This window comes from Centrocercus urophasianus, unplaced genomic scaffold (genome assembly GCF_019232065.1).
Source record: "Centrocercus urophasianus isolate 14NV4802_14NV808 unplaced genomic scaffold, USGS_Curo_1.0 seq_13, whole genome shotgun sequence".
NCBI classification, from domain to species: Eukaryota; Metazoa; Chordata; class Aves; order Galliformes; family Phasianidae; genus Centrocercus; species Centrocercus urophasianus.
In genome coordinates this window covers 10879397-10903852 of record NW_024884475.1, presented here as the reverse complement: position 1 = coordinate 10903852, position 24456 = coordinate 10879397, and the positions used below count along the sequence as shown (strand labels likewise).

Here is a 24456-nt window from a genome sequence, read left to right as displayed (position 1 = left end):
ATGCACTTTGACCATCCATGCTGTTTCATGGCTTCACAAAACCAAGGAACCGTACCCTGTTCCAAGCTTCTAAAAAAATTAGGCCTAATTCTTTATCTCTTTATTCCCTCCAGTGATCCTGCTGCCTTCTGAGGTTCTACCACATGGGAAAGATAAGTGAATTCATGTCTAATTTTAGATTTAATGCAACTTACTGAGAAGGCGGCAAATGGAAAAGGATTGCTGTTGGGAGTGGGAGCAAATTGATGGCAATAATGTTACTGAAAACAATCCTTATACTTGCTCTCTTACCAATGATTACTTATCACAAACTTAGAAAAGTTCAAAGGATGCAACTCTACCTGAAAGCAGGGTGACTACTGGCTGCAAATGGGGAAACCAAGCAGCTCATATCAGCGTTCTTCCCATCCCCATTCCACAAAGGGTTAAATTGTTGTATGCTGCTACTAAATAGGCTTTTGTGAATATTTCACGAGCAGACGAGTTGGCCATCTGGATCCTGCTTGTGCTAGGCATTTGGGGATAAGAAGGGAAACTGGAAGGGTAAATAGTGAATTGCTTGATGTATTGGTTTTCAGCTGAGATTCCTCTCTTCGGTATCAAGCCATGTTTGCCCACCTAAATGAGGGGGATTGACCGGGTCTTCCCAAGATGGGAAGGGGAGAGGATGGAATTAGCGTGTAAGCTCTGGGAGAGCTGTGCAAGCATTACCCTGCATCATCTAACAGCAGAGGCAAATGCACCCTGGTCTGCATCCAGCACAGGAGCTGACTCAGCCTCTTGGGGTGTGTGTGCTGAGGTCCCAAGGATCCCAAGCCACTGGCTCTGTATGGAACATGCAGGCAGGGTTGGCTGGTTGAGATTCAGAATAAAAGCCCAAGGTCAGGGTCAAGCCTCATGGTGGCATGGGACAGTTGGGCAGCAGTCGGGACGGTCAGTGGAAATGCGATGTGCCCACCCTGGCTGCTGGACAGCCACGTGGCTGCGGGTTTTGCCCATGATTACGTGTGTTCCCTTGCACTGTGCATCTCTTGTTCCACCTGTAAGAGACTGCGCTGCACATCTCTGAGGGCATAACATACCATAACCTGGGCTGCAGCCCAAGGTGAGAAGTGAAAGTGTGTCTCCAGCTGCACGGTCTGTGCGTGCGCTGCTCATCGTGCTGAGCCAGGAAGTCACTCCCTACGTTTGCTCCCCCACTCGCCCCAACACACTTCAGTCACTTGCTTTGATCCCTGTGACTTTCCCTGCTTTGTACAAGGAGCCTAACGAGTCTCTCACACCTAGCTTAAAAATAAGCTGTGCCTTGAAGTCATCTACTTGTGCCGTTTTTTGGTTGTATTTTATTGAAAAAGCTGGTATTAACATATTTATATTTTTATTCAACAACAGTTAGCTAATTTGTGCAACACAAAGAATGCAGCCATGAACAACAGCTTTCAAAACAATCAGATTTACCGACTTTACCATCATTTACTCTACACCACTGAAAGCTCAAACTAAAAAGAGAAAGAAAGTTGGAAACGTTCACAATGACGATGTTAACTTTCCGTACATTCAAGAAGACCAGGAAACAACTGTAGTAGCAAAGTCAAAGATGTGAATGAATACTGGTCTTTGAGAGATTTCTATTTACTTCCTCTGTAACCACTCTGTGTTATTTTGGTTGGGTGTTTCATTAGTTTTATAAAGCTCCGAAGATATATTTATTTCTTTAATTTTAACATGATCTTTTTGGTACCCAGAGCTGTAACAGGGTAAGGTACTTCAAATTAAAAAGGAAAGAAAAAAGAAAGGAGTTGTATTAAGAGCTGCTTTATAGTAAGTTATCTATAGTCTCTTACTTGAGCACGGTGAAGGCTAAATACATGTCTTACAGAACTTCTACCTGTAAATGCCAATATGAGCTCAGAGCAATTTTTTTTTGAGCTGCAAAGGTTTGCAAAGGTTAATGAGGAGGCCAGAAGTCAAAGAAATCCAATGACGCCCTTAAGCAGCAGTTTGGCATGAGCAACTTTTCTATACGACTTACCACATCCTTAAACCTCTTTACAAGGAAAAAAAGTGGTTTTGTTGAATCTCGTTAGAATAAATATGTACACATCCTGCCCGTGCCTGCTGGAGCACACAGCATCTAACAAACAAACGTTCCTCATTCCCTTTAAATTCACCTACGCGATTCGTACCGGATGTGTTCAGTATGGCTGGAAACCAATGCGCGTGCGTTTGTGCTTCCACACACAAAATGTACAGCACTGATGTAGAAAACTTCAGACAGGTTTGGCGTGTTGTGTTAAGATGTCTTATAAAAGAGCCACAGGCTTTTTCAGGTCTTTAAAGTAGCTTTTCACCCATCCTTTCCTCCAAAACAAAACAGGAAAGCATGCAGATCCCTTTATCAGTCTGTTCTCCACTTACCAAAGACATCAGTGCATAACGGCTTAAAGAAATGGTTTTGTTTTGTTGTTGTTTTTTTTTCTGAGGAGTTTTAATATGGGCTCATTAACGCCATCATCTCAGCTGTGCTCTCGTGTTTGTGATTTGCGAAGAAATCCTTTGGGATATCAGTTTTTCTTCCAGAGCTGTTAGGGAGGCAGACAGAACTTTCTTGTGCTTGAAGTTCTCCTAGCACTACACTGTTCCCATGGACTTCCCAAATGGAGCACATAATTCCATGTACTTTCATCCTATTCATTTGAAAGCAAAGACAGATCTGTAAGAGCTATAGATCTCACAGTGATGTGTTTATGTGGAAGAAGGTTTGGTTTGGACTTTGTGTTTTCCTCTTTCTCCAGGAATACCCACATCACCCAGCACTGGGCTCACTGACACCTCACAGTTCACTGAGCAAAGCCACCTCTCACAGCACCATTCTTCTTATAGCTACAGCTATCACGGCGTTGTTTGTATTCCCCATATGCCAGGACAAGAATAACCATTCTGCACTGAGCAAACATGGGATTTCCTGGAGTGGCCAGCAGAGCTGTGACTTTACTTCCACTGAAGTCAGGATTTGCCTCCAAGGACAGCACTGTTAGCCAAGGCTTCCAGAACTCCCCCCGCCAGGCGACAGTGTAGGCTTATGGATTAACTCTGCTGGGCTGTGTTTGAGCAGCCGGTCCCCGAGCAGCGGCAATGCCAAGTTAGGGGGAAAGCTGCTAAATATTAAACAGAGCAAAGAGATTGAGGAAGAACGAACTTCCTGAAACAAGTTGGCTGAGTAACTCCAGCAGCCAGCTGCTTATTCACTCAGGAAGTCAAAGCACAATGTTAGTAACGTGAATACATAATACAAGAGTGTAAAGAAGGGAATGGGACAGGTGACACAGGGCAGCTTCTCAGCAGCAGGAATTTGGGAGGCCCTTCCAAGGTGCCACGTGGTCCAAAGGGATGCGGCTACTCATTCGTTCGCGCACAGGCTCAGCTTAGTTGAAAGATGGAAAAATGTTACTGAAAAAGAAATACTGATCAAAAGATTAAAGCAGAAGCTCTAACAGTGTGGTAAGTGTGGGCCGCAGAAGCAGGCAGTGCACCAGAACGACGTGGTCCTGTGAACCACTGAGACCCTCAAAGCACTGACAGGAGGTGAGGAGTCCCAGACCTCCTCAGAACACTCCCCAGCTGTGTAAGTGCCCCTGTGGGATTAAGGAACCGACACAGACCACGGGGCTGGATTTGCAGTCGTGCCTTTTACTCATACAGTTGCAGTGATGAGAATAGTTGGCTTGCCACCAGTAATGATACAGGCTGAGGGATGAAAGGATGCAACCTACAAATCCCACCACAGAAGCCCTAATTTTTGGAGAAGATCACATCCTTTTACAACTCTCAAGAGGCTGGTTTGTAGATACAGAGGGGTATTGATAAACCTAGTGCATTTCTGAGTTCACTTTATCCTGAAATATGTAGAGATTGTTTGTCGCTGCTATAGCAATGATGTTCTCGGTCGGGTGCCACGCTGTGTGCAAGATCTTCTTAGTAAAGTCCAAACTGTCGACACTGATGTCATCTTTCCTCCGTTTGCCACCAACGCAGACTCTCCGGGGCTTGAGAATAGCGCGGGGTTTGCTGCTCTCGCGGGATGCCTCCAAGGTCACATCCCGCTTGGTGTTACGGTCAAACATTCGAAAGAAGTTGTTATATGCACCTGTCATGATGACACTGGGGAGAGAAAGAGAGGGTGGAGGGGAAAAAACAAGGATATAATTACAGAGCAGCTTGTGGGAGGTCTGCTAATAGGAATTCCTCAGGACAGCTGAGCAGCAATGCCTGGATGTCTTCTGGTTTTAGCTGGGAAAGAATAAAACCATGGATTTTTCCCCTCCCAAAGTGAAGTTTTCTCCCTGCCAACGTCTCCTCCTTCCCTCTGAAAGTATTCAGTGAAGTGTACAGTTTCCCCAGCAGTGGCACCCTGGCCATTCACACAAACCATCACAAGTCAGGACCCCAACTCCATGAAGCTGACTTCACAAGACAACGATGTGACGTGTCAGTGCGCCCTGTGCCACAGCCAGACCTCTTCTGACTCTGAGATTACCATGGATCCAGAGACAATCTTTTAAAAAGAAATAGAGTTTGCAAAGTACATTTGTTTTCAAAATAAAGCCTTTCTCTTTCTGAAGCTATAGACCTGTTGGTAAGTCTAGACACTTCTAAAATTAATGTATATAATACTTCTTCAAACTGAATGTACAGGTAAATAGGGTTCCTTTGTCTCTTGTATAGAAAGTGTGAAGGAGAATTCAAGCCAGGATGTATCTCTGCATCTTGGAAAAAGGGACAAGAACCTTACTTCACTCTGCATAAGTCCCCCATTAATCAGCTTGAAATAATGGTTTCTTCGTTCCCCCATTCCCCAAGGGGAGGCATTTTGTCAGCAGCTTTAAGGAATTCAGGATTTCATCCTCGGCCCTCAGGTTACTGGATTCTTACACACACTCATGGACTTTAAAACCTTGCTTGAGAGCTCATCTCCTGCAAAGCTTTTCACTATCCACATCTGTGGGCACACTCTGCTCACCTTTTCTGTCTCAGCCCCAAACACAGTGACTTTCAGCACTTCCCTTCCAGAAGGGGAACCCACCCCAAACCACCAGGTAGGTCTCCATGGGAGGAGCTGCACACCGAGTTGGAAGACAGATGTAGGCAGTCAGTCGATATCTGCCTGCTCAGTACAGCCAAACAAGCATATTTCACGCACTCTGCATTTAACAAACTAATCTCCACCACGGGTGACAGCCACACTGCTTTCATATTTTGCTGTCTCCTGCCTGGGGGGATCTGCTCAGCCAGCCAGCAGAGCTGCACACCCAGCAGTAGCACAATGCAAAGTGCGAGCTGTGCTCTCTGCCCTGCACACCAGCTCATCAGATTTGGTGCCCCTGCGTTGAGGAGCTGTCTGTCCTACGCTGCATGCACAGCTCGCAGCCAGCATCACCTTCATCTGCTCTGGAGCCTTCAGGAGCTGCTGCAGTACAAATGAGCAACGCAGTTCCGTCCTGCTCCGCGGTCTGCTGATGGCATGCAGCCAGCTGACAGGCTGCTTCCGCCCTGCGCCGGACACCAGAGGCATTTGTCCATGGGCAGTAGCAGCTGCAGCGGGGCTGTCTGCAGACACACCCCATCCCTGCCTCACCTGGCACTGTGCTGCTTATTGAGCTGCACCTGAGCAATCTCATGGGCTAAACAAAAGAACAGGCAGCCTGACAGCTTGATAAAACGTATCCCAGAAGCTGCAGAAAGCCTATTGATCAAGATTAGTGCCCACTTCAGAAACTGAATAAACAGCAGTAAATCTAATGTTTCACTCCTTCCAAATCACTGTGCCTCGTCGCTGGGGCTCCTGCTACGATGGCTATTCACAACATCAAAAAGCAGAGGTGGTTTCCTATCCCCGCACTACCATGACTGTGATGCTGACAGCTCAGCCCAGCACCGGAGGGGTCTGAGCTGGGGCTGCAAGGCCCCAAGAGCCTGCAGAGCTGCACTAGGGGATTGGTGCTCCTGGGCATGCAGCCCCTGCACCAGATGCAGCCAGAACTCATCAGGGGAGTGGTGCTCACGCAGGCAATGGACCAATGCACCAACAGCACAGATAAGTGCTTGTCAAAAATCTTTTTTTTAGGTTTTGCTTGCAGTAAAGCTGCTTTTACAGTCCATTTGCGTTTTAATTTCTTCAGCTCATATATTTTTTAAAGTCTGTTTCCTCTGGTTGGATTCATCACAGGGCTTTTTTTAACGTATGTAGATGACTTCTTTTCATGCTGGCCCTGTTTTTCTGTATTTTAATGGCTCAGTAAAAAATAGCATCATGGAAATGAGAAAGCGTCCGTTCTTGTTCAAGGTCACAAACCCAGATGGATTATAACCTTACCTGCTGCTTAAAATAACATTAAAGAGAGTAAGAACTCAATGCAACCCTGCAATTTATTCTTGTTCAGGAAAATGTAATGTACAGTGACAGAACGTATGCCATAAGGAGGATTTATATATGTATGTCTGCGTATACAGAAATAGCAGCTGAATATAGGTAGTGCCTGCCCTGTATCTCTGGCTACCTGCTCTGCATAGCAGTGTTACCACGAGCTCCTGACCCACACCCTTCCCAGTGAGGCTGGTCCAAGAAACCAGAGCTCCCCACCCAGAAGTCCCCCACCCCAACCCACAGAAGCCTGAGGCAGCACCCAAATGAGCCCTGGCTGAGAGCCTCTGAACCTCTGATCTCACTCAGAAGTACAGTCAGAGGGACCACCTCAGCTGTGCAGGGACATTCAGGGCTCCCAACACAGCAGTGGACCCTAAGGAGCATGCAGAAGCAAAGCTGCTTTTTAAAAAAGCATGAGTTAATAACTAAATATACAAATATATGTATATGTTTTTTTTTTTAAGAGGCTCTAACCCCATGGGAGCTGAGCCTTCCTCTCTGCCCACTGCTCCAAGTCGGCTCCAAGAATCACAGAATCGTTAAGGTTGGAAAAGACCACCGAGATCATCCATTCCAACCACCAACCCACCACCCCATGCCCACTAACCACGTCCCTCAGTGCCACATCTCCACGGTTCCTGAACACCTCCAGGCATGGTGACCCCACCACCTCCCTGGCAGCTGTGCTAAATTTACATCTCTGAGCCCAAAGTGTTTAACCATTATTTACAAGCAGAACAAATGTATTCTTACAGGAGGAAGGAAAAATCCACTGCAGTCCAACATCAGCGTATTTCCTGTTCCGCCAACCTCAGGTGTGTCCAACTGGCCCTCAGCATTTATACTGAACTGCAGTGAGGTTTTTTTCCACACTACATTCAGCCACTGAGCTTTCCTCAGTCAGTCAGTCACTGAGAACCGGCGTACTTTTGCCTTTCTCAAATCTGTGTTACTCCCCTACTTTATTCAGATTTCTTTACTGCAAGCCAAGCCCTTTAATATCATCCATGTAGCAGCCCTTCCCAGCACACAGACAGTTTTAATCGCTACAACTTGATTCAGCTGCCTTGACCCTGAAGCTCTGGGATTATCAGTTAGAATTAGGGCTTGCTTAAAAACCCAATCATACACTGTTCTGTTTAGGTTTTAAAACCTGCTTTGGGCCAAGCAGGCCCAAATCTGGCTCATCTGGCTCAGATCAGCCTTCTGAGCTGCGTGACAGTTTCTTCTTCACATATAGATCTCTATTGTTCAGAGAAGTCCAGCTCATGTTGGAGCTTCCCCCCTTCACTGCCAGTCAAGGGCTCACAGGATGAGACGAGGCAAGGTCTGGGAAAGCTTCAATGGCCAGCACAGGGCAGGCTGAGAGACCATGGAAAAATGAAACCAGCCCTGCCTGCCCCCTAAGGCTCTGAGGGGGAGACTTACCACTGCATCAGAGCAGAGCTCACAGCAGCTGCCTCCAGACTGCTGTCCTGAGTCTCTGCAGAGCTGCCCCTCCAGGCACCCAACATGGACGGGGCCATTTCCTTCACCTGTAACCATCTGCCCAGTTATGCTGAGCCCCCACACCTGCAAGATTTCAATACCATCTAACCTACCCTGCTACCTTCTAGGACTAACACGCAAGGCCTTACATCTTCCTGTGACGATCCTGAGAATCACAGAACGGCTTAGGTTGGAAGGGACCTTAAAGACCAGGTGTTCAAACCCTGCTTGTGGTTAAGACTGGAAACAAGAGGAACTCCCAGCCCTCCCAGGCTAACACGAGTCATGCCGAGCCCCGATGTCCCCCAGCAGAACAGAGCGCAGTGCCACCAGGAACAGGCGGTGAGCAGCCCGTGCCCCAGGACCTGCCAATCCCACCTGACAGAGCGAAGGCTGGTGGCTGTACCCCAGGATGACTGGCATTTCAGCAGGGAGGGGCTGACTGCACAGTGCTGTGTGGCTTCATTCATCTGCTTACAGCACAGCACTAATGGTGATGGCATTCAGAAGCCTGCCATACACCATTCAATGCAGTCTTAAAAACAGAACGGTCACTCAGGTATGCATTTGCTACTATGTAGAATGCACTACATTAATTTTTCTTTTACTTATTTCTTCAGTATATCACAAACAAACAAGAAAAGATTTATAAATACTAATTTTTGAGGTATAACTGAATAAAAGAACGGGTAAGTAGCAGGGTGCTGGGGGTTGTTACTGAAAGCCTTGACTTTGGAGTCGAATGGAAGAATCAAACGCAAGTGGCATACAAAGCAGAGCTCACGTATCTCCACAGTCACGTAATGATGTATATACAATAAGGATGGCATGATTTTAGTGTAATATACTCCACCACAGATAATATGTGCTCATCTGGCTGAATTACCGTAAGACCTCTGCCTGACTCTCTCCCTGACCACTGTTTCTGCCCAAGTGCCTGCTGATTAATGTGCCCTTCAGCAAATGAGATAGGCTCTGTCTGATCAGATTAGTTCCTGTTCATTGGAGAAACTGAGCATCAATCACGTTCTAATCAGAGCTCACGAACATTGATTTTTTTGTAAGCAGCCTCACCATCAGGTTCTATCATTGCCTATGCTAACTCCTTAATAACGACAAAATTAATAAAAACTATTTTATCCCAAGTAATAAGCATGCTTTCATTTTTAAATGAACAAGCTTTTCACTTTATCTTGTCACCGTAAACTCTGCAAAGGATAGAAGTAACATGTTTAGAACTGCAATTATTACTGCTATGAATATGATTTAATGCCATATTATAGCATCTCTTAGGAATACCACAGTTAGTAAGCATTGCTTACCTTTAGCAGAAAGGCTTTGTTGAAAAACATACACCAAAGGATCAAAGTAAGTGACTTAACTATTCAAATGAACTGCTCTCTAATAGCTGCTGGTACCCAAATGTAATGTAAATTATGATCCACCAAAGCCAAAATGATTGTAGTATGTAGCAAAATGATAAAATGTTTGTTGTGCACAGAAGCAAGGAGCTCAGAAGATTGAATATGAATTTCATCATCTCAAAAGATGAGCATCAGCACTGGTATATTTGACTCTTAAAAAGAAACAACTAAACTAGAGCAGACCCTTATCTTCTGTCAAACATTCCAGCCACTCTACAGAATGCCTCCTTACACTCGAGAGCAGCATATTGTGCTTAGTGACAGATCTGGTAATTGTGCAAGGCTAACAACCCCCTGATGTTTGGGCAGTACAACAAATTAAGCCCTCACAGTGCAAGGCTCCCACTTAATAATTACTTACTGCGCTGATCTTTCTGATCTGTCAGGTAGGAGCTAAAATATTACGCTCATTTTACATCCTGCTATTAAATAAAACTTGTGTTATTAGCAGGCAGCCATTCAGATAGTGGTCTTGCTTCATCAGCGTGGATGGCAGCACTTCATGCGATGAAGGCAGAAGGACTCTGAGCCACGTGGCTGCCCATCCTGCACAACATACTGGGAACTCCCTCTGAGGATAGGCAAAATGGTCTGAAAGGACCTGAATGGCCTGAATGTTTGTTCAGGTTTCAGAATATCCGAATTATTTGATTTGTCCCTGTTCATTGCAGGGCAGCTGGACTAGATTACCTTTAAAGGTCCCTTCCAACTCAACTGATTCTGTGTTTCTATTCTATGATTGTGTGATTCTTCATATCAGATTTAGACAGCGGTCAGCACCACTGAAAGGCTTTTACTTTGGTATTTCCAGTAGAACCAAACTACCAGGCAGGATCAAGCAGCACTCAGAATCTCTGGAGTCAACCCATCCTCTCATGCACGATGTTGGGAGGTCAGAGAGAAGCTCCAAAACCAGGCTCTTCCCCTCATATTTTTGTGGGTTGTTCCCACTTTCTGACCACACTGAAAACAACTGCTGGTATCCCAAGTGCAATGATAATCTAGGAAGCATGTTGTCCAGGGTGGTCCATCTACATCTTTTTAAACGGCCTGCAGTTTGTATCATGGAGTACACTCAACACTGAGTTAATCCTGGTGAGCAAATATTACCGAGGCATGCATCCCTGCTCCCTGTGACATGAGATGGACTGCTTTCCCCAAAGGTGAGGCTAAGTGAGCTGAAGGCACAGCTCCAAGCTCTCTGAGCACGCTAAACTGACTGGCAGCTCTTGCCTTTTGGCTCCCAGCTGTGCTGAGCCAATGAGTCACTGTGTGCCATGCAAACCTGGCTTGTGCCCCCTCTCTCATGCATTCTACAGTCTGCTAATCCCTTCCATGGAGTATGAATGTCCCCATGAGTTGTTTCCAATTGGTAAAATGGAATTTCGTGCTTTCTTCCAGCTAAAATCCTCGCCTTACTTTATCCTCCTGGATTCACTCATTTTTATCATCCCCGGGTCCTCTAGGCTGCCTAGTTCTTATAATGCAACATCCCCACTGCCCAAAGTACCACCACTATCTGTGATCAATAAGGTACTGCTGAATTCCACCCTCCCTCTCTCTCCTTCTCATTTGTGTCAGTATCTCTTGTGAAAAGATTCAACAAGATGCTGTAATCAAGATACAAACAGGACCCACTCCTTGCATTCATAAAACCGAGGAGCACATAAGGTATAAGCTGCAGAAGAATCAGTGTGAAGGTGGCAGCAGTTTGCAGAGAATCAGTGGTCTGTCTCTGCTTTTTCTCTCTCCCCATTTTCAATAAATGGACTGGATTTTGGAAAGAGCTTATGTAAACGCAGGATCACACGTAAGCTTCCTCAGTACGCTGCTGAGGCTGTGTGCATCACCTGCATTCTTTTCAATTCCTGCACCTACTGTTTTAGGCAAAAAAAAAAAAAAAAAAAAAAGAATTTGTTTTCCCATAAGGCATGAGCCAAGATTAAAAATATATATATGCATCATGTCCATGGATGCTGGAGACAAAGCTACACCAATAACCATGTGCCTCCTATCAGCCTGAGCGCAACCATGCAAAGATAGAAATTTATATGGAAAATAACCATACATAATGCCTTACTTTTTGAGTGGTCCATCCTATGGAGGGTGCTCTTTTGCTAAATGAAGGCAATGGTGGACATAAGGATGGATTACCTGTCTGATCCATTCCACGCACATTCAAACTTGTCAAAGATGCAGTCGTTTTCATAGAGGGAACACAACTTGCTCCTAAGGTAATCGTGGACCTGTTTTGTAGAAAACAGCAGCTGTTATCCATGAAACAACACAACCAACTCCAAAGCCAGTCCCCTACTCCCTGCTTTATCTCTCGCAGTCACTTGCAAATTATGCTGCACAGATTGGTGACTCTGCAGAAGATACTGTGTTTAAAGAAGCTATCCACGCCTTCCCACAACCCAATTAACCAGGTGCTGCAGAATTATTGCTGCAGGAAGGCATGAAGCATACCTTCCTCAGCAGGCTGCAAACCACCCCTCCACAACACACTTGTTTCTCGCTTGGCTGATTTTCTCAATGCCAGCCTAATTCCCAAAGATGTTTCACCACCTGATGCCCTAGATGTGCTAATTAACGTGCACGAAATCTAATTTAAATTGTAACAAATATGTCACATTCCAAAATAAGTGGATTATCGCTTCTTGTGGCAGAAGGAACCTGGCTCCATTAAAAGAACCTGTCGCGTGTGGTAATACATACATTTGGGTAAGGTATTTCAGAAGCAAAATACAGCACAAGGCTGCAGTTCCATAGGCTGCGAATTAGAACACTAATTTAGCCCAAGGACATTTACTATTTGGCTGAGACTTAAAAACAACACTGTACATTCTCACATAAATACTTGAAAAGTGGGATTAACCAGGAGAAGACCTCTCCTCTGGGTTGAATAAGAATTCTCATAAAGAGACAGACCTCATGCAAACTGTTTCAGCCCTTTGCTGAATTTGATTAGTTTTCCTTCTGGATGATTGGTTTCCTTTTGCATGGAAATAATGAGCTAGAGAACCCCTGCCTAGGTGAATTTATGGATGCGCTCTCATTCCTGGTGTTTTCTTCTAGCAGTTGCAGAAACTGTAAAACAAATCTGTGTGGAGGGCCTCCGGGGACACACAGCAACCCGACAGCACTGCTGAGCTCTGGCACAGGGGCACTGGCTTTGTGGGTCCATACAAACTGCTCTGTTCCTGGCCATCTGAATAAGGGTCTGCTGACTGCGATTCTTCCTGCACACCCCCAGCACCCTCCTCTGCCCTGAAGAGCATTTACCTCCTAGGTCAGAATATTCGGAACTGATGCAGTTTATTGCACCCTTTGTAATTAAATCCTTCCACTTTCTCTTTACTTAGAGCCTTTTTGTGCTACCACCATCATTTACAGAACTGGAGCTCTTTCCATTACCACGTTTGTGAGCTCCCAGTACGTGGAAGAAACACAAAGGTTAAGGCAGGTAAAGAAAGCAGATCATATTTGCCTGCTGACTGCCATTTCTAGGCCTCCCTAGTTCCCACTTCCAGCAGCCATCTGTCATGACCACTGTAATGCACACACCCTCTGCAATGAGTGTCCGACTCCGCAGCTCAGAGCTGTGCCTTTCATCAGTTCTGCCAAGAAGCATTTTGCATATTCTCTCTCGGTTGTCTTGCTGATTTCCTCAAGGTCTCAGCCCCTTTTTCTTGGCTGACTCCCAAATGGCCTGGGACAGCAGATTGCTCTTCCTGTTGGCCCTTTGGTCACCACATTTGACCACATTCAGACCCTCAGAGAGTAGGAAAATCCAACAGAAAGCACTTAACTTTCACCTTGTTTTCACGCTCATCTGCCACAACAGACTGGGGGTAAAATCAGATTTGCTTCATCTGTACATATTGTTCTTTCCACATCCCAATCCCAATCAAATTCATTACTAACCCCAGGCATTCTCCCTTCCTTCACTGTGCTGTTCTAGGTCAGACCTTCATGGAATTATCAAGTCATTTTCTGCTATGGAATTACACAGCAATACGACTACGTGGGGAGCTATTTCACTGGGACCAACTATTTACAATCAAGAATTGTGCTTAAGTGACACATTGGTCCAAATCCCTATACAATAAACCCTGCCAAAAGCGGATCAAGCTATTATCAGCTCCAAACATATTCACCTCTGGTAGCTGCTGGTATGGTTCTGCTGGAATCATTCACCTGGGCAGCAGGAAAAGAGCGTCCTTTCAGGCAGGGATGCCTTGCAATGTTCAAGCACTGGCAACTCTATTGTATTGCTCTCTGTGCTGTCCAGGGCACCATACTCTGCCTACTTTTCTTCTATGTGAAGCATAAACAGAAGACAACCATGTTTGAATCACTGTCAGCAGATAAAGTGTTTCTGCAACAGCTGCTCGATGCAATAGCAGTCTTTTGGCCACAGCACTGATAACAACTCTGCAGCTGAAAAAAGATCAGAGGTTGCTGAGAGCGGTTGGACTGTGTGAATCCTACACAGCCCTATGCTATGGGTTTCCTAAGGCCTCTGAGCTGTGGATTCTCCTCATTGGGCTACAGCACCTGACACTGCATCTGCATGCTCTTCACAAAGCACTGAAAAAGAAAGGCAATCTCTGGATTAAAGTAATGCAGCCAGAACACAGTTCTGTTTTCTTTGTTCTGACTGCAATGCCTAGTACTGAGAAATTCACATTATAATCAATTTCCACATCTCAGCATGGAGAAATGTAACTTTTTAATTGGCCCCACTGTTGGGTGTCAGACTGATTTAAAGGTGGCCAGCTTGCTTCATAGCTAGCAACAGCAGGAAATAAAAGCAGATGTCAAAGCCAAGATGAACAGGTTGGATTGACCAGCTATTCCTCTCTGGGGAGAAGGTTGCCTACTCCATTAGCATGAATATAAAATAATATATTATCTAAGTTCCTAAAACCTGAGATACAATTCTTTTCTATAAAACACTGTCTCACTCTTACCCTCCCCACTCAATTTTTACAGCATATCAACTTTTCAAACACATTTAGCATTGCAAACACTGCCATTTTCAGAGCAAAACCAATTCTGTCATTTTAAAGATACACAGGCTCAGAGTTCCCAATGCTAACAGGAGATACAGCACAGGGTATCCACTGAAATGCAACGGGTGCACTGGAAAACACTGCCCACATTGTCTACTGAACACTTTCTAATAACCACCTCCAATACTACTGATGGTTGTTTTGACAAGACTCACCACCAAATTCTCCTTAGATATTATTTTAAATATAATCTTCATAGTAGTTACTGTGAACTGCTGTGCCCCACTTGCCACTGGACACGAAGTTCCACAGTACTGCAGGACCATCTCTATGCATAAGCCACATGAATGACATTTTCCCTTCTTTTCACACTCTTCTGTAGGTAGCTTAACAGCTTTTTCTCACTGCATGTTTGTTACAGGCATTTTCTGTGTCCCAGACACATTTTCCCTTTTGAAAGCAGAGTCACAAGCTCAGACCTCCACTGCCAACTAGAACAGATGTCAGAGCACAAACGCAGCACTGGCTGCAGCCACCGGCATTTTGTCTGGATAATATCACAATGAATTCAGGCAACCAGATGTGTCTGTCTGGCATTCACGAAGTGCTGTGTCAGTGGTAATGTCAGGGTTTAACAACGATCTCTTTTAGAACTAGGCACGAGGGAGAAATGTATAGTGAAGTTTTGAAAAAAAGTTCTGAAATGATAAAGGTGTAAACTCTCAGCAGTCCCAGAGGGAGCAGAACGCTAATCAATTCACAACATCCTTTCCTCACTTGCTTTCAAATGTTAATAGTAGAATACATCAACTGAAAATGGATGCCAAAGTGAAGAGATGATTTCCCTTGCTGGAAGCATTGTTTCTCTTTCAAGAGCCCATTCCACACTGTTATCCCAATTCCCTAGGAGTTGCACATCTTTCTTTACTACTGCTGAAATTGTCCTTTTGCAACTGCAAGGATTCCAGTATCAGCACTTTAATCACAATGGTTAACAACTCTTAACTTGCAGTTACTCAAAGCAAGCAGGAAAAGCTTAAGAAAACCTACGGTTTTTTAATAGAGAAATGTTTTTCTATCATTGCATTTCAGTGAAGAGGTGGTCAGTAGGAGACACCTACCTGGTACGTTTCTACAGGCTTTGTTTCCATGTTCAGATCCCAAACCTTGACAGTGAGGTAATCTCTTGTTAGCATGTATCTACCGCTGTGACTGAATTTGACATCTGACACTGAAGAGATAATTTCTGAAAAAAATGATCTATTACTGGGGTCTTCTGGTTCTTCATAAACTGTTTAAAGAAAAAGAAGCAAGGGAGAGATCAGAATTCTACAGAAGAAACACTTTGTTACACAACCTGTACTGTGTATTTCTTGAGAAACAAGGTAATCCACTACACAGAAGCACACAAAATAGAACTAATTCTATGCCTGGCACCTTTATCCTTTCTCTTTCATCTTTCTATGAAGATTATCTTATCTTCAAAATAAAAATACAAACATAAGCTCCAAATTTACAGTAATTAACCTTATCACTGTGGTCCCAAAGCATCTCTTTGGGAAACTACATAAAATACAGCGTGCAGTTGACTACAGCTACAGTACAGCAAGGCTGTTCACCCGTGGGCATCCATCCTGGGGTTCCCACATCCTGTTTTCTTGAACGTAACAAAAAATGCAGTTGTTCCTGTCACACAGGAGGTGTACAAGGGCCTTGACACCCCTGTTGGTTGTCTACAATAATGATATTGATGACTCATGTTGAATTGCCATTATTGAAACAACTCTTTTTTGTGAACCTCACCTCATTTGTTACAAGCCCATTATACTAACCAAGATCTCTTCATCCTTCCCCAAAAATCCCTCACAAATTCTAGCCCTGCCAGAGCTCGGAACTGAGGAGACCAGGTGGTGCTGGTGTCAGGTCCTATAGCTGGACACAGATGGCTGAAGAGAACATAAAGGCATAAGTCAACTCCTACAGGAGCTCTGGGCCATTCCGTGGCCTTTCTACAGAACTCTGCAGCCCTGTGATTCAAGTGACCTCACGTGGTGAAGTTCAGTAGGAAGTCAAAATTTCAGTCCTTCAGCTACCAGTAAAATCCTAGAATTACGAAGGTTGGAAAAGACCTGTAAGATCATCCAACCCTCCAACCGTTCACCTATCACCAGTGTTTCTTGCTAACCATGAAATCATGTCCTTCACTACAACATTTACATGTTTCTTTAACACTTCCAGGGCCAGAACCATGCTGTGGGTCAGTATGGTTCTGGCAGCTATGTCTAGAATATTCTTTGAAAACTGGCAATTTGGTGAGCCTGACTTCCAAGTTACAAAAGCAGGTGAAGAAAAGCCATTTCACAGAATCACAGCATCCTTAAGATTGGAAAAGATCTCCAAGTCCATCAAATCCAACCATCAACCCAACACCACCATGCCATCTAAGATGAGATGTGCTGAAAGTAGAACAACTTTTTGCTGTCAGTCAAAACAGACTTTTTTGTGCAGTCCATTGGGATGTTTTCTTTTCTCAGTTCATTTATCTATAGCTATGATTCAGCCTGTTGAAAGTAACAGAGTTGCACTTTCCATCAGGTGAAATAATCAGCGGAAAGCTAAGGGTGAGTATGTGGGCGATGGATGAGGGGGTAATGCAAAAAAATGATGGGCAATTTTCTTTGGGGGTGTGCAGCGGAATGCAGCCAGGCATGCACAAGGGAATAAGGTCTATATTTGTACATGTACAACACTTCTAAATGGCTCTGAACTATTTCAAAAGAGGGGGAAAAACTTTTCAGACAGACTGTAAACGAGCAACTTTAAATAGCTCTTTAAAAATTTGCCTAGACATTCTGCAAAGTAGGTATTTTGTAATTATCCTGTCAGATTTTCAATAGAATTCTGACGAGCACGAAGCAATTATCATTTCTCATACCTCTTGCCTTTAATCTGTCCAAACTACGTACTCGGTTGGCAAGAATTTCATCCTCCTAATTATGATGTGAAGTTGCTATTAAAACCAGAAAAGAAAAAGAAAACCTAACTGAACTACACCTTCATTTAGAGCTTAGACGTGTTTTCTCAGTTCTATGTGTCTCATCCAACTGCCAGTGATTAGAAGAGAAGTAATATTTGTACCTGGATGCTCTGTGTTTTGTTAATTAACGATATTAAGCCATTTCATCCCTTATCTGCACTGTTTATTGCTTTTCTAGCCTCACCACAGTTAATATTAGAATGACTTAGATTAATTAAGCTGCACCAACTACTGCAGGCATAAAAGCCCAATATCACTGCAGAAAGAAAGGCAGCAATTCTATGAGCAGAATTTCTTTGCAGGTATGCCCTACAGTAGCATAACTAAAGGAGGAGAATTGTTAAAGGAAATCAGGAGCAACTCTCGGTGTTACAAAGGAAGTGCAGCAACTACAGCATGCCTAACAACAGAACAGGGCACTGAGTGGCCTCGGGAAATGAAGGTGAGACAGTGCACTTATGGTTCAGCTATCTGTGGTTTAGCATCAATGCAAGGGAACATGCACACTGCAAAAAGGCACACTGTCAGAATGGCTAATAAAGCTAGGCAATTGGAGGCAGAACAGCAATGAAGGCCATGTACCTGGTACGTTAATTCAGGCAAGCAACACAGATCTCGCTGGACTAGAATTTGGAATCTGAACTTTACTGAGATTTGATTGCAAAGTCTACTACACCCCCCAATTGATTTCTTGATTAATTTCTAGGGCAGACACCATTCCTGCAATGTGCAGTCCCTTTCTGCCAGGCTTCCTGCTCCCAAGTTGAAAACCAGGGTAGCTTTGCACAGAATTCCACACTTTGGGCAGAAGGATGGGCTGGGAGAGGAATACTTGCCAGAGCAATGTTTTCCTGAATTCTGAAGAAAGCCCGAGGCATAAAAATATGTTCTTTCTCAAAAGGAGCTGCCATCTGCTGAAAAGCTCTCATCTCGTTTAAAAAACGATGATTGTTACTGTGCCTTGGATTTCTATGACCTAATGTAGACTATCGGTGGTTGCGAAAGGCACTGCCAAAGCGTGCACTTGCTGTGCAGAAATATATGCAGATATCTACAGTTTTATCACAGGAAAGTGATCAATCACACAGCATCACTGCACACATCACTGAAGAACAGCAAGCAGACTGTAACTAAGTGATATTTTAGGAGTCAACCAGCTATGAAACCCTAGCAATAGACAAAATATAACGTCAGCCCCAGAAAAAGGCTCATGGCCTCAGAAAAGATTTTTCTCTTTTTGTTGGTCCCATTTCCAAAAGTTCACATTTTTGATGCAGTCACCAATACCACTGAAAATTACTATTTTGTTTGCAGGCCTGAGCTTTAGTCACCACAGGGTCTACATTCTGGCACATGTTGTATGGTAACTGTTGAGTCACAGCCTGAACCACTGATTGAGCACCTGGGGAAAGGACCTGGTCAGCCTTGAGAGCACAGGCAAAGGCAATTCAGCTGTGTGACCTGAAGGGCTGCAGCCTGGCTGCACCTCTCTTAGACCTCGTTTAAGTGCTGACTGCCACTGGGGAAACGTCTCTGGTTGGAGATCTATCTCTTGTGGGGTCTTTCCTGTGAGCCTAGATCTTCAGAGATAGGTAAGTACCTTTACTTCTCCTTTGAAATACTATCCTATCCATGCTAGTCCTTTTGCTGTTGTACTCCTGTATCATCCATCCACTACATGATTGTAACATGAATTTTAAAAAACAATAATGCTAAAGATGGCTTATAGGGTAGGTGCAGCGTCACAGCCCAAAACAGCACACACAATCCTGTATTCCTCCCCAGATCATCACAAGGAATACAAGTGATCCTTTATGCTGCATTAATTATATTAAAGGCTAATGCCTTGGCAAAATTTTCAGAACTCCTCTCACATCCCTTTTCCTCTTGCCTTCACTCGTACCCAGATGAAACAGAAGCATGAGCTCTTCACAGCACGGCTGCAAGAGAGATAGTTCCCAAATTCAAATGTGAATGATGTCTTTCAAAGCACAAAGAATAAAAGATCTATTAAAGGGAAAGCAATAACAGTATCTGAGATAATATGGGGCAAGGGATTAAGAAAGCTATCTATTTGATATGATGAAAGTTTATCTGGAGGTACTTTTTATTTTCTACAGGAATTTATAAATGTATAAGGGCTTGATGGCATAAAAGAAAAGCCAACTATAATCAGTTAAACAAATCTTTCATTGCTTTTGAAGGGGAGAAATGTAGAGTATAAGCTTTGGCAAAATGTTGTTATTGTGGCCTGAGCACTTGATGATAACTGCAGAGGTTTACTGTGAAGTATCAGTAAACAAAACAAAGAGAGAAAGAGAGCTGGCGAGGGGAAGGCTCTGATAATACTGTGTACTCCTTGAGGCATGAAAACAGGAACCTTGAAGATGTTTGTTACTACCAAAAACCAAAAGCACAACTGTAGATAAAAATAACTTTTTGCTATTACAGAGCCAAACAGATTTAAAAAGAAAACCAAAGATGAATCACGCCTACATGTATTTCAGAACACATGATTAGCTGAAAAGAAAACAAAAACACCTAAGGATGATGCCTTAGCAGCTTCACAGAGTTGGTAAGAAATTTCATAGGAAAAAAATTATAACCAGACTTATAAAATATAACATAGAACAAAGGTTCTCTTCCAGCTATGTTCTATTTAAGGGCAAAAACCTTCCTGAGATTCTTCCTAGAGAATACTGTTAAAAGTTTGTATTCTGCCCTGAGAACATCTATTTGTACAAAAAAAAAAGGATGAAAAAGTGAAACTGGACTACTGACTACTCACTGCTTCTCCTATTTAAAAACAAACAAACAAACAAAAATCTGCCACAGATATTGAAATAATAAGTGTCTATAGTTTTCACACGTACAGTCGATGGCACTCGAAGGATCTGGCATTACGTAGGCTGAAGTACCTGGAAATCCTGCACCATGAGCTCCCAGCTCCCTGCCCCCTTTCAAAGACAGTTAACAGATGTTCAACATTCTCCAGCTCCTGCTCAAGGGTCACGGCTACAGACTGGTGAAGACAGTTTGAGGGAACTCCAGAAAAAAAGGAGGGCAACTGATGAGTAGGGAGGGGACTGCAGAGACCAGAGCCAGGAAAGATGCTGGAACAACAAAGGGAATCATTTGCTTTGTCTTGCCACGAACATAGACTGCAGCTAGACTGAATTAAGGGCTTCTTGCAGATAACCTCCAGGTTACACACAAACACTCACAATAGGTGTTTTTCAACTGGATGCATACGAACTGGCAGTGGGTCAGGTATTCTCTCAGCGGCTTCAAGCCACACCAGCACAGAAAACAGATGCAGTCCCAGGCCGAACAATTTCTCACCTAAATTCTCTCTTTCAGTCAGATCCCAAATGGAAATGGCTGCAACATCTAATAGAAGCGTGCTGAAAATGGTAATGAGAATGGAGAAATCTTGCCCTTCTGAACAGTGCAGCCAGGCAGCTTACCAGAGAGTCAAGAGCCAAGATGCTCTCTTCAGAGCTTAATTCTTAAGAATTAAGAAAAAGAATTTTTAAACATCCTTTTTTTTTTTTTTCCTGGACTACATGGTTACATTAATGAAAACTTTCTTATAAAATATGACTCTAAGCTAAGATCTTACTACTGACTGACACACACTAATAAATTTAGATGGCGAATTAGCACGGATTTCCAGGAAAGCTGTGATCTGCCCCAAAACTAAGCTAAATGTCAAAGTTACATAAAAGTATGAACACTTTTTTGTAAACTATTTTCCACCACAGAAAACATGAAACCAACGTTATTTTTTTTTTTTTTTGTGCGTGTGTGCCATTTAGATTCAATTTGCTCACAGCTTGAGTTACGCTTAGTTCTGGTCTTATCTCTAAACTGGGAAAGGACCAAAGACACAAAAACAGGCAACAGCAATCACCAAAAGCATCAAATGAGCACAGAACAGCTAAATAGAATGGGAATCCTCAGTCTAGGCTGCTTTGAGTGGTCTGTAATTTTGAGTGGCACAGGATGGATGGATAGGGAAGGACAGATACCCTTGTATATGTCTGTTCCAATCATCAAGCAGGGGTCAGCAAGGGGAACTAGGAAAGGGTAAGTACAGAACAGGTGGGAGCAGACATTTCTCCACACTACGCCTCATTAAGTTCAGGAGATTTCACTGACAGATATTGGGAATGGTAAAAAACTATATACAGGCTCAAAAATAAATGCACAACTGTGAAATGCTCGTAAATTCACTCTTGCTAGTGTCCCTGAACCTCAAGTTTTCAACAGTAAACTACAAAGGGTAAAGATTATATATTTGCTCCATTCTTACATTTTCTGTTTCAGAGCTGGCAAGACCTGTGGTTTACCCATAGGCAGTCATTAATATGCAGTTTTAAATCCACTTCAGGATTTCATACTAAAATGTTCCTGAGTTCATTACAAGCAAACTAAAATCAGCTGCAGTGCTCCCTCCATGGTATCTTCATGCCTTTTTAGTTTCACTGCTTATGATGATAGTTTGATTTACCATTATTATTTATCTTTCACCACCTCTGAATGTCTTACTGTATGCTGTTCAGACAACCCACCTGTGCGTCTGGCATCTGTCAGGATGGTGAGCAATTCCTTGCGTATTGTTATATACATATATAACAAGAATATACATACAAAGAGAAGGATTACGACATACACGTCGTAATATTCCTTTTCTTTTTCTCTGTCTTAGTAAACAGTTTTATCCCAACCCACGCATTCCACTTTGTGGGTTCTTTTTTTCAATTCTCTCCCCATCCCACTGGGAAGGGGGTAGTTAGCAAATGACCATGTGGTGCAGAGCCACCTGCCAGGTTAAACCACAATGGTCAGTCGTTCTGCATTACTCATCCTCTTTCAAACAAACAAACAAACAAACAAACAAAAAAAAAGCTTCTTTTTAAATTTGATTTTCTTTTTCTTTTTATAAAATTCAGAGGGCAGCTCTTCACACCCTTCCCTTTTCATCATTTTCCTTCTCTGAGCAAGGGTAAGTTTCAGGTGCCACCCCCACACATCAAGATTGAAATTCCACCTACCGCAGAGCATTCCTTTATCCAGTGACCTGTTATTAAAACTGGGCTCCTCATCAATACCTCTAGAGAATCTGACTTTTAGAAGTGGAGCCTCAAATCAATATTTAAGAATCTGTTTTACCATCTGTGGCGAGTTGCTGCAGCTTGTCACAAACCACAAGGGATGGTGCATTAGTGCTGAAAGGCAAAGCCAGATCAATAGCTAAGGATCAGTGGGTGGGAGCTTCACTATGGAGCTGCTTACATTAATGTAACTTTGCCAGTGAGTTTGTTAATAAAGAGAAATGGTGCTAAAAGAGCAAGGAATTGAAAAAAACGCAAGGCTAATCTGGAGGAACAATCATCTTCAAAGCTCAGTCTCACAAAGACTTGCTTGCTTGTTTAATGCTGTGTGTTGTGAGCAATGCCGTGGAAGGTAATGGAACATGAAACTACTCCTGTACAGCCAAATTCATGCATAAGTCTTTCCAATCTTGATGTACAAGGTGAACAATAAGTGATTTTTTTTTCCCCAGTGAAACAGGATCTTGAAAAAATAATGCTGATTTCAAGAGATATTGAAAAGCAGTATTTGTTGCTATTAAAAAATCAAGCAAACAAGACAGAAATTTTAATAGTCTGAATAATTAAAAGAATCTTACAGCAATTATTTGCTTTATCTGTGTGTAGTTGGGGGAGAGGGGTTAATGAAACCTCTTCAATCATAAATCATTCACCACTGCTTCAGGCTTTTCTTTCTTCCTACTGTTTGATAGCTAGAAGTACATAAATCAGCCTTTTTCTTACTCTGATTTAATTTTAACATATCTTGCATAACTGGAGGAAACACTATACAGACATAATTGTATTTCTGCAGAAGCATTTCCTCATCTTCACTACCATATTTTGAATGTCTTTATTATACTTCCATATAAACTGAGCAGAATGGAAGCTCTGGAGCCCATGCTAAAGGCAATCTTCTACTACATTTCAACAAGATTCCTGCACAAGGAAAGATCCAATCCAGCACGTATTTACTATGTGTAAAATTAGAACACATCCTGAGTAGTAGTCATAATTACAAAATTATCAGGGTATAGGCACAGTTCTTCCCTTGGTATATAAAAGCATCAATGACTATGCCTTTGTAGTGCACACTTAAAAACAGATCCAGAAGTAGGATAAGGGGAACAAACTTTTGTTAAAGCGTGGGATTAAATCATTAAGGAAGCTCACATAAGATCCCTTCCTGTCATTCAAAACCTTGCAGATTTTGCCCAAATGGACATTACTTTGACAGCAGCTTCTCAGTGCACAAAGGGAGAATGCTGGCTGTCTCTCCCTCAGATGGTAATTTGACATGAAACCAGATGCAGAAATAAAAAGCGTTATTTCCAATGTAAAGCTCACATAAAAGAAAAACAAGTTGTTTCTTTTCCAGTCATACAATAAGCATCATTCATTTGAAAAGGTCAATATTAATTAGCAAATCCAGCAGGGATACTCTGTCACAGGCTTTTTTGTGCTTCTGGTTGTTCTCTGTTGCAAATGAAAGATAATCCATATTCAGTTAGAAGTCTGAAAGCTGCCTTGTCTCTGTAATTGCGATCTCCCTTAAAAGGTTAGTAAATATCACTCATTTAACTTTTTAAATTCAACACATTCAAATATATTCTCCCTGATTTCTGTTTTGGCTGCTTCCACAGTCCAGAATTCTGAAGTTTAAAATCAAGACAATCTCTAAAAAAAACATTGGATAACCAAACTCAGTCAACTGCCAGGCTGATAAGATAGTGTAATTTCTCCTAATGGAAGGGCTGGCTCTTTCACGTCCAAATTTCAACTAAAAATGTGGTCAAGGGCTCTCATGGAAAGCAAAGGACACCACCGCATAATCTGGTCCCAAACCAAACCTGGAGTTCACTGTGCATTGCTCTGAAGACCACCTTACACCTTTTAGACATCAATTAACTGTTATGGTTTTACAGCAGTAATGCTTTGCACTTTTCAGGAGGACTCCAGAGAAGATGAC

The 24456-nt window shown here is 43.1% G+C and overlaps 1 protein-coding gene across 6 annotated transcripts in view; it reads right to left on the bottom strand.

Moving 5' to 3' along the window:
- Positions 1-1330: 1330 nt before the first annotated feature.
- PPP2R2C (protein phosphatase 2 regulatory subunit Bgamma) overlaps positions 1331-24456 on the bottom strand; it is a 173992-nt gene continuing 150866 nt past the window's right edge. For all 6 annotated transcript variants that reach the window (XM_042811529.1, XM_042811532.1, XM_042811530.1 and 3 more), the window contains 3 exons: positions 15476-15645; positions 11491-11582; positions 1331-4161 (listed from right to left, as the gene is read on the bottom strand). In XM_042811529.1, the coding sequence (XP_042667463.1) occupies positions 3870-4161; positions 11491-11582; positions 15476-15645 (554 nt within the window). In that variant the 3' untranslated portion in view covers positions 1331-3869. The remainder of the gene's footprint in view (positions 4162-11490; positions 11583-15475; positions 15646-24456) is intronic.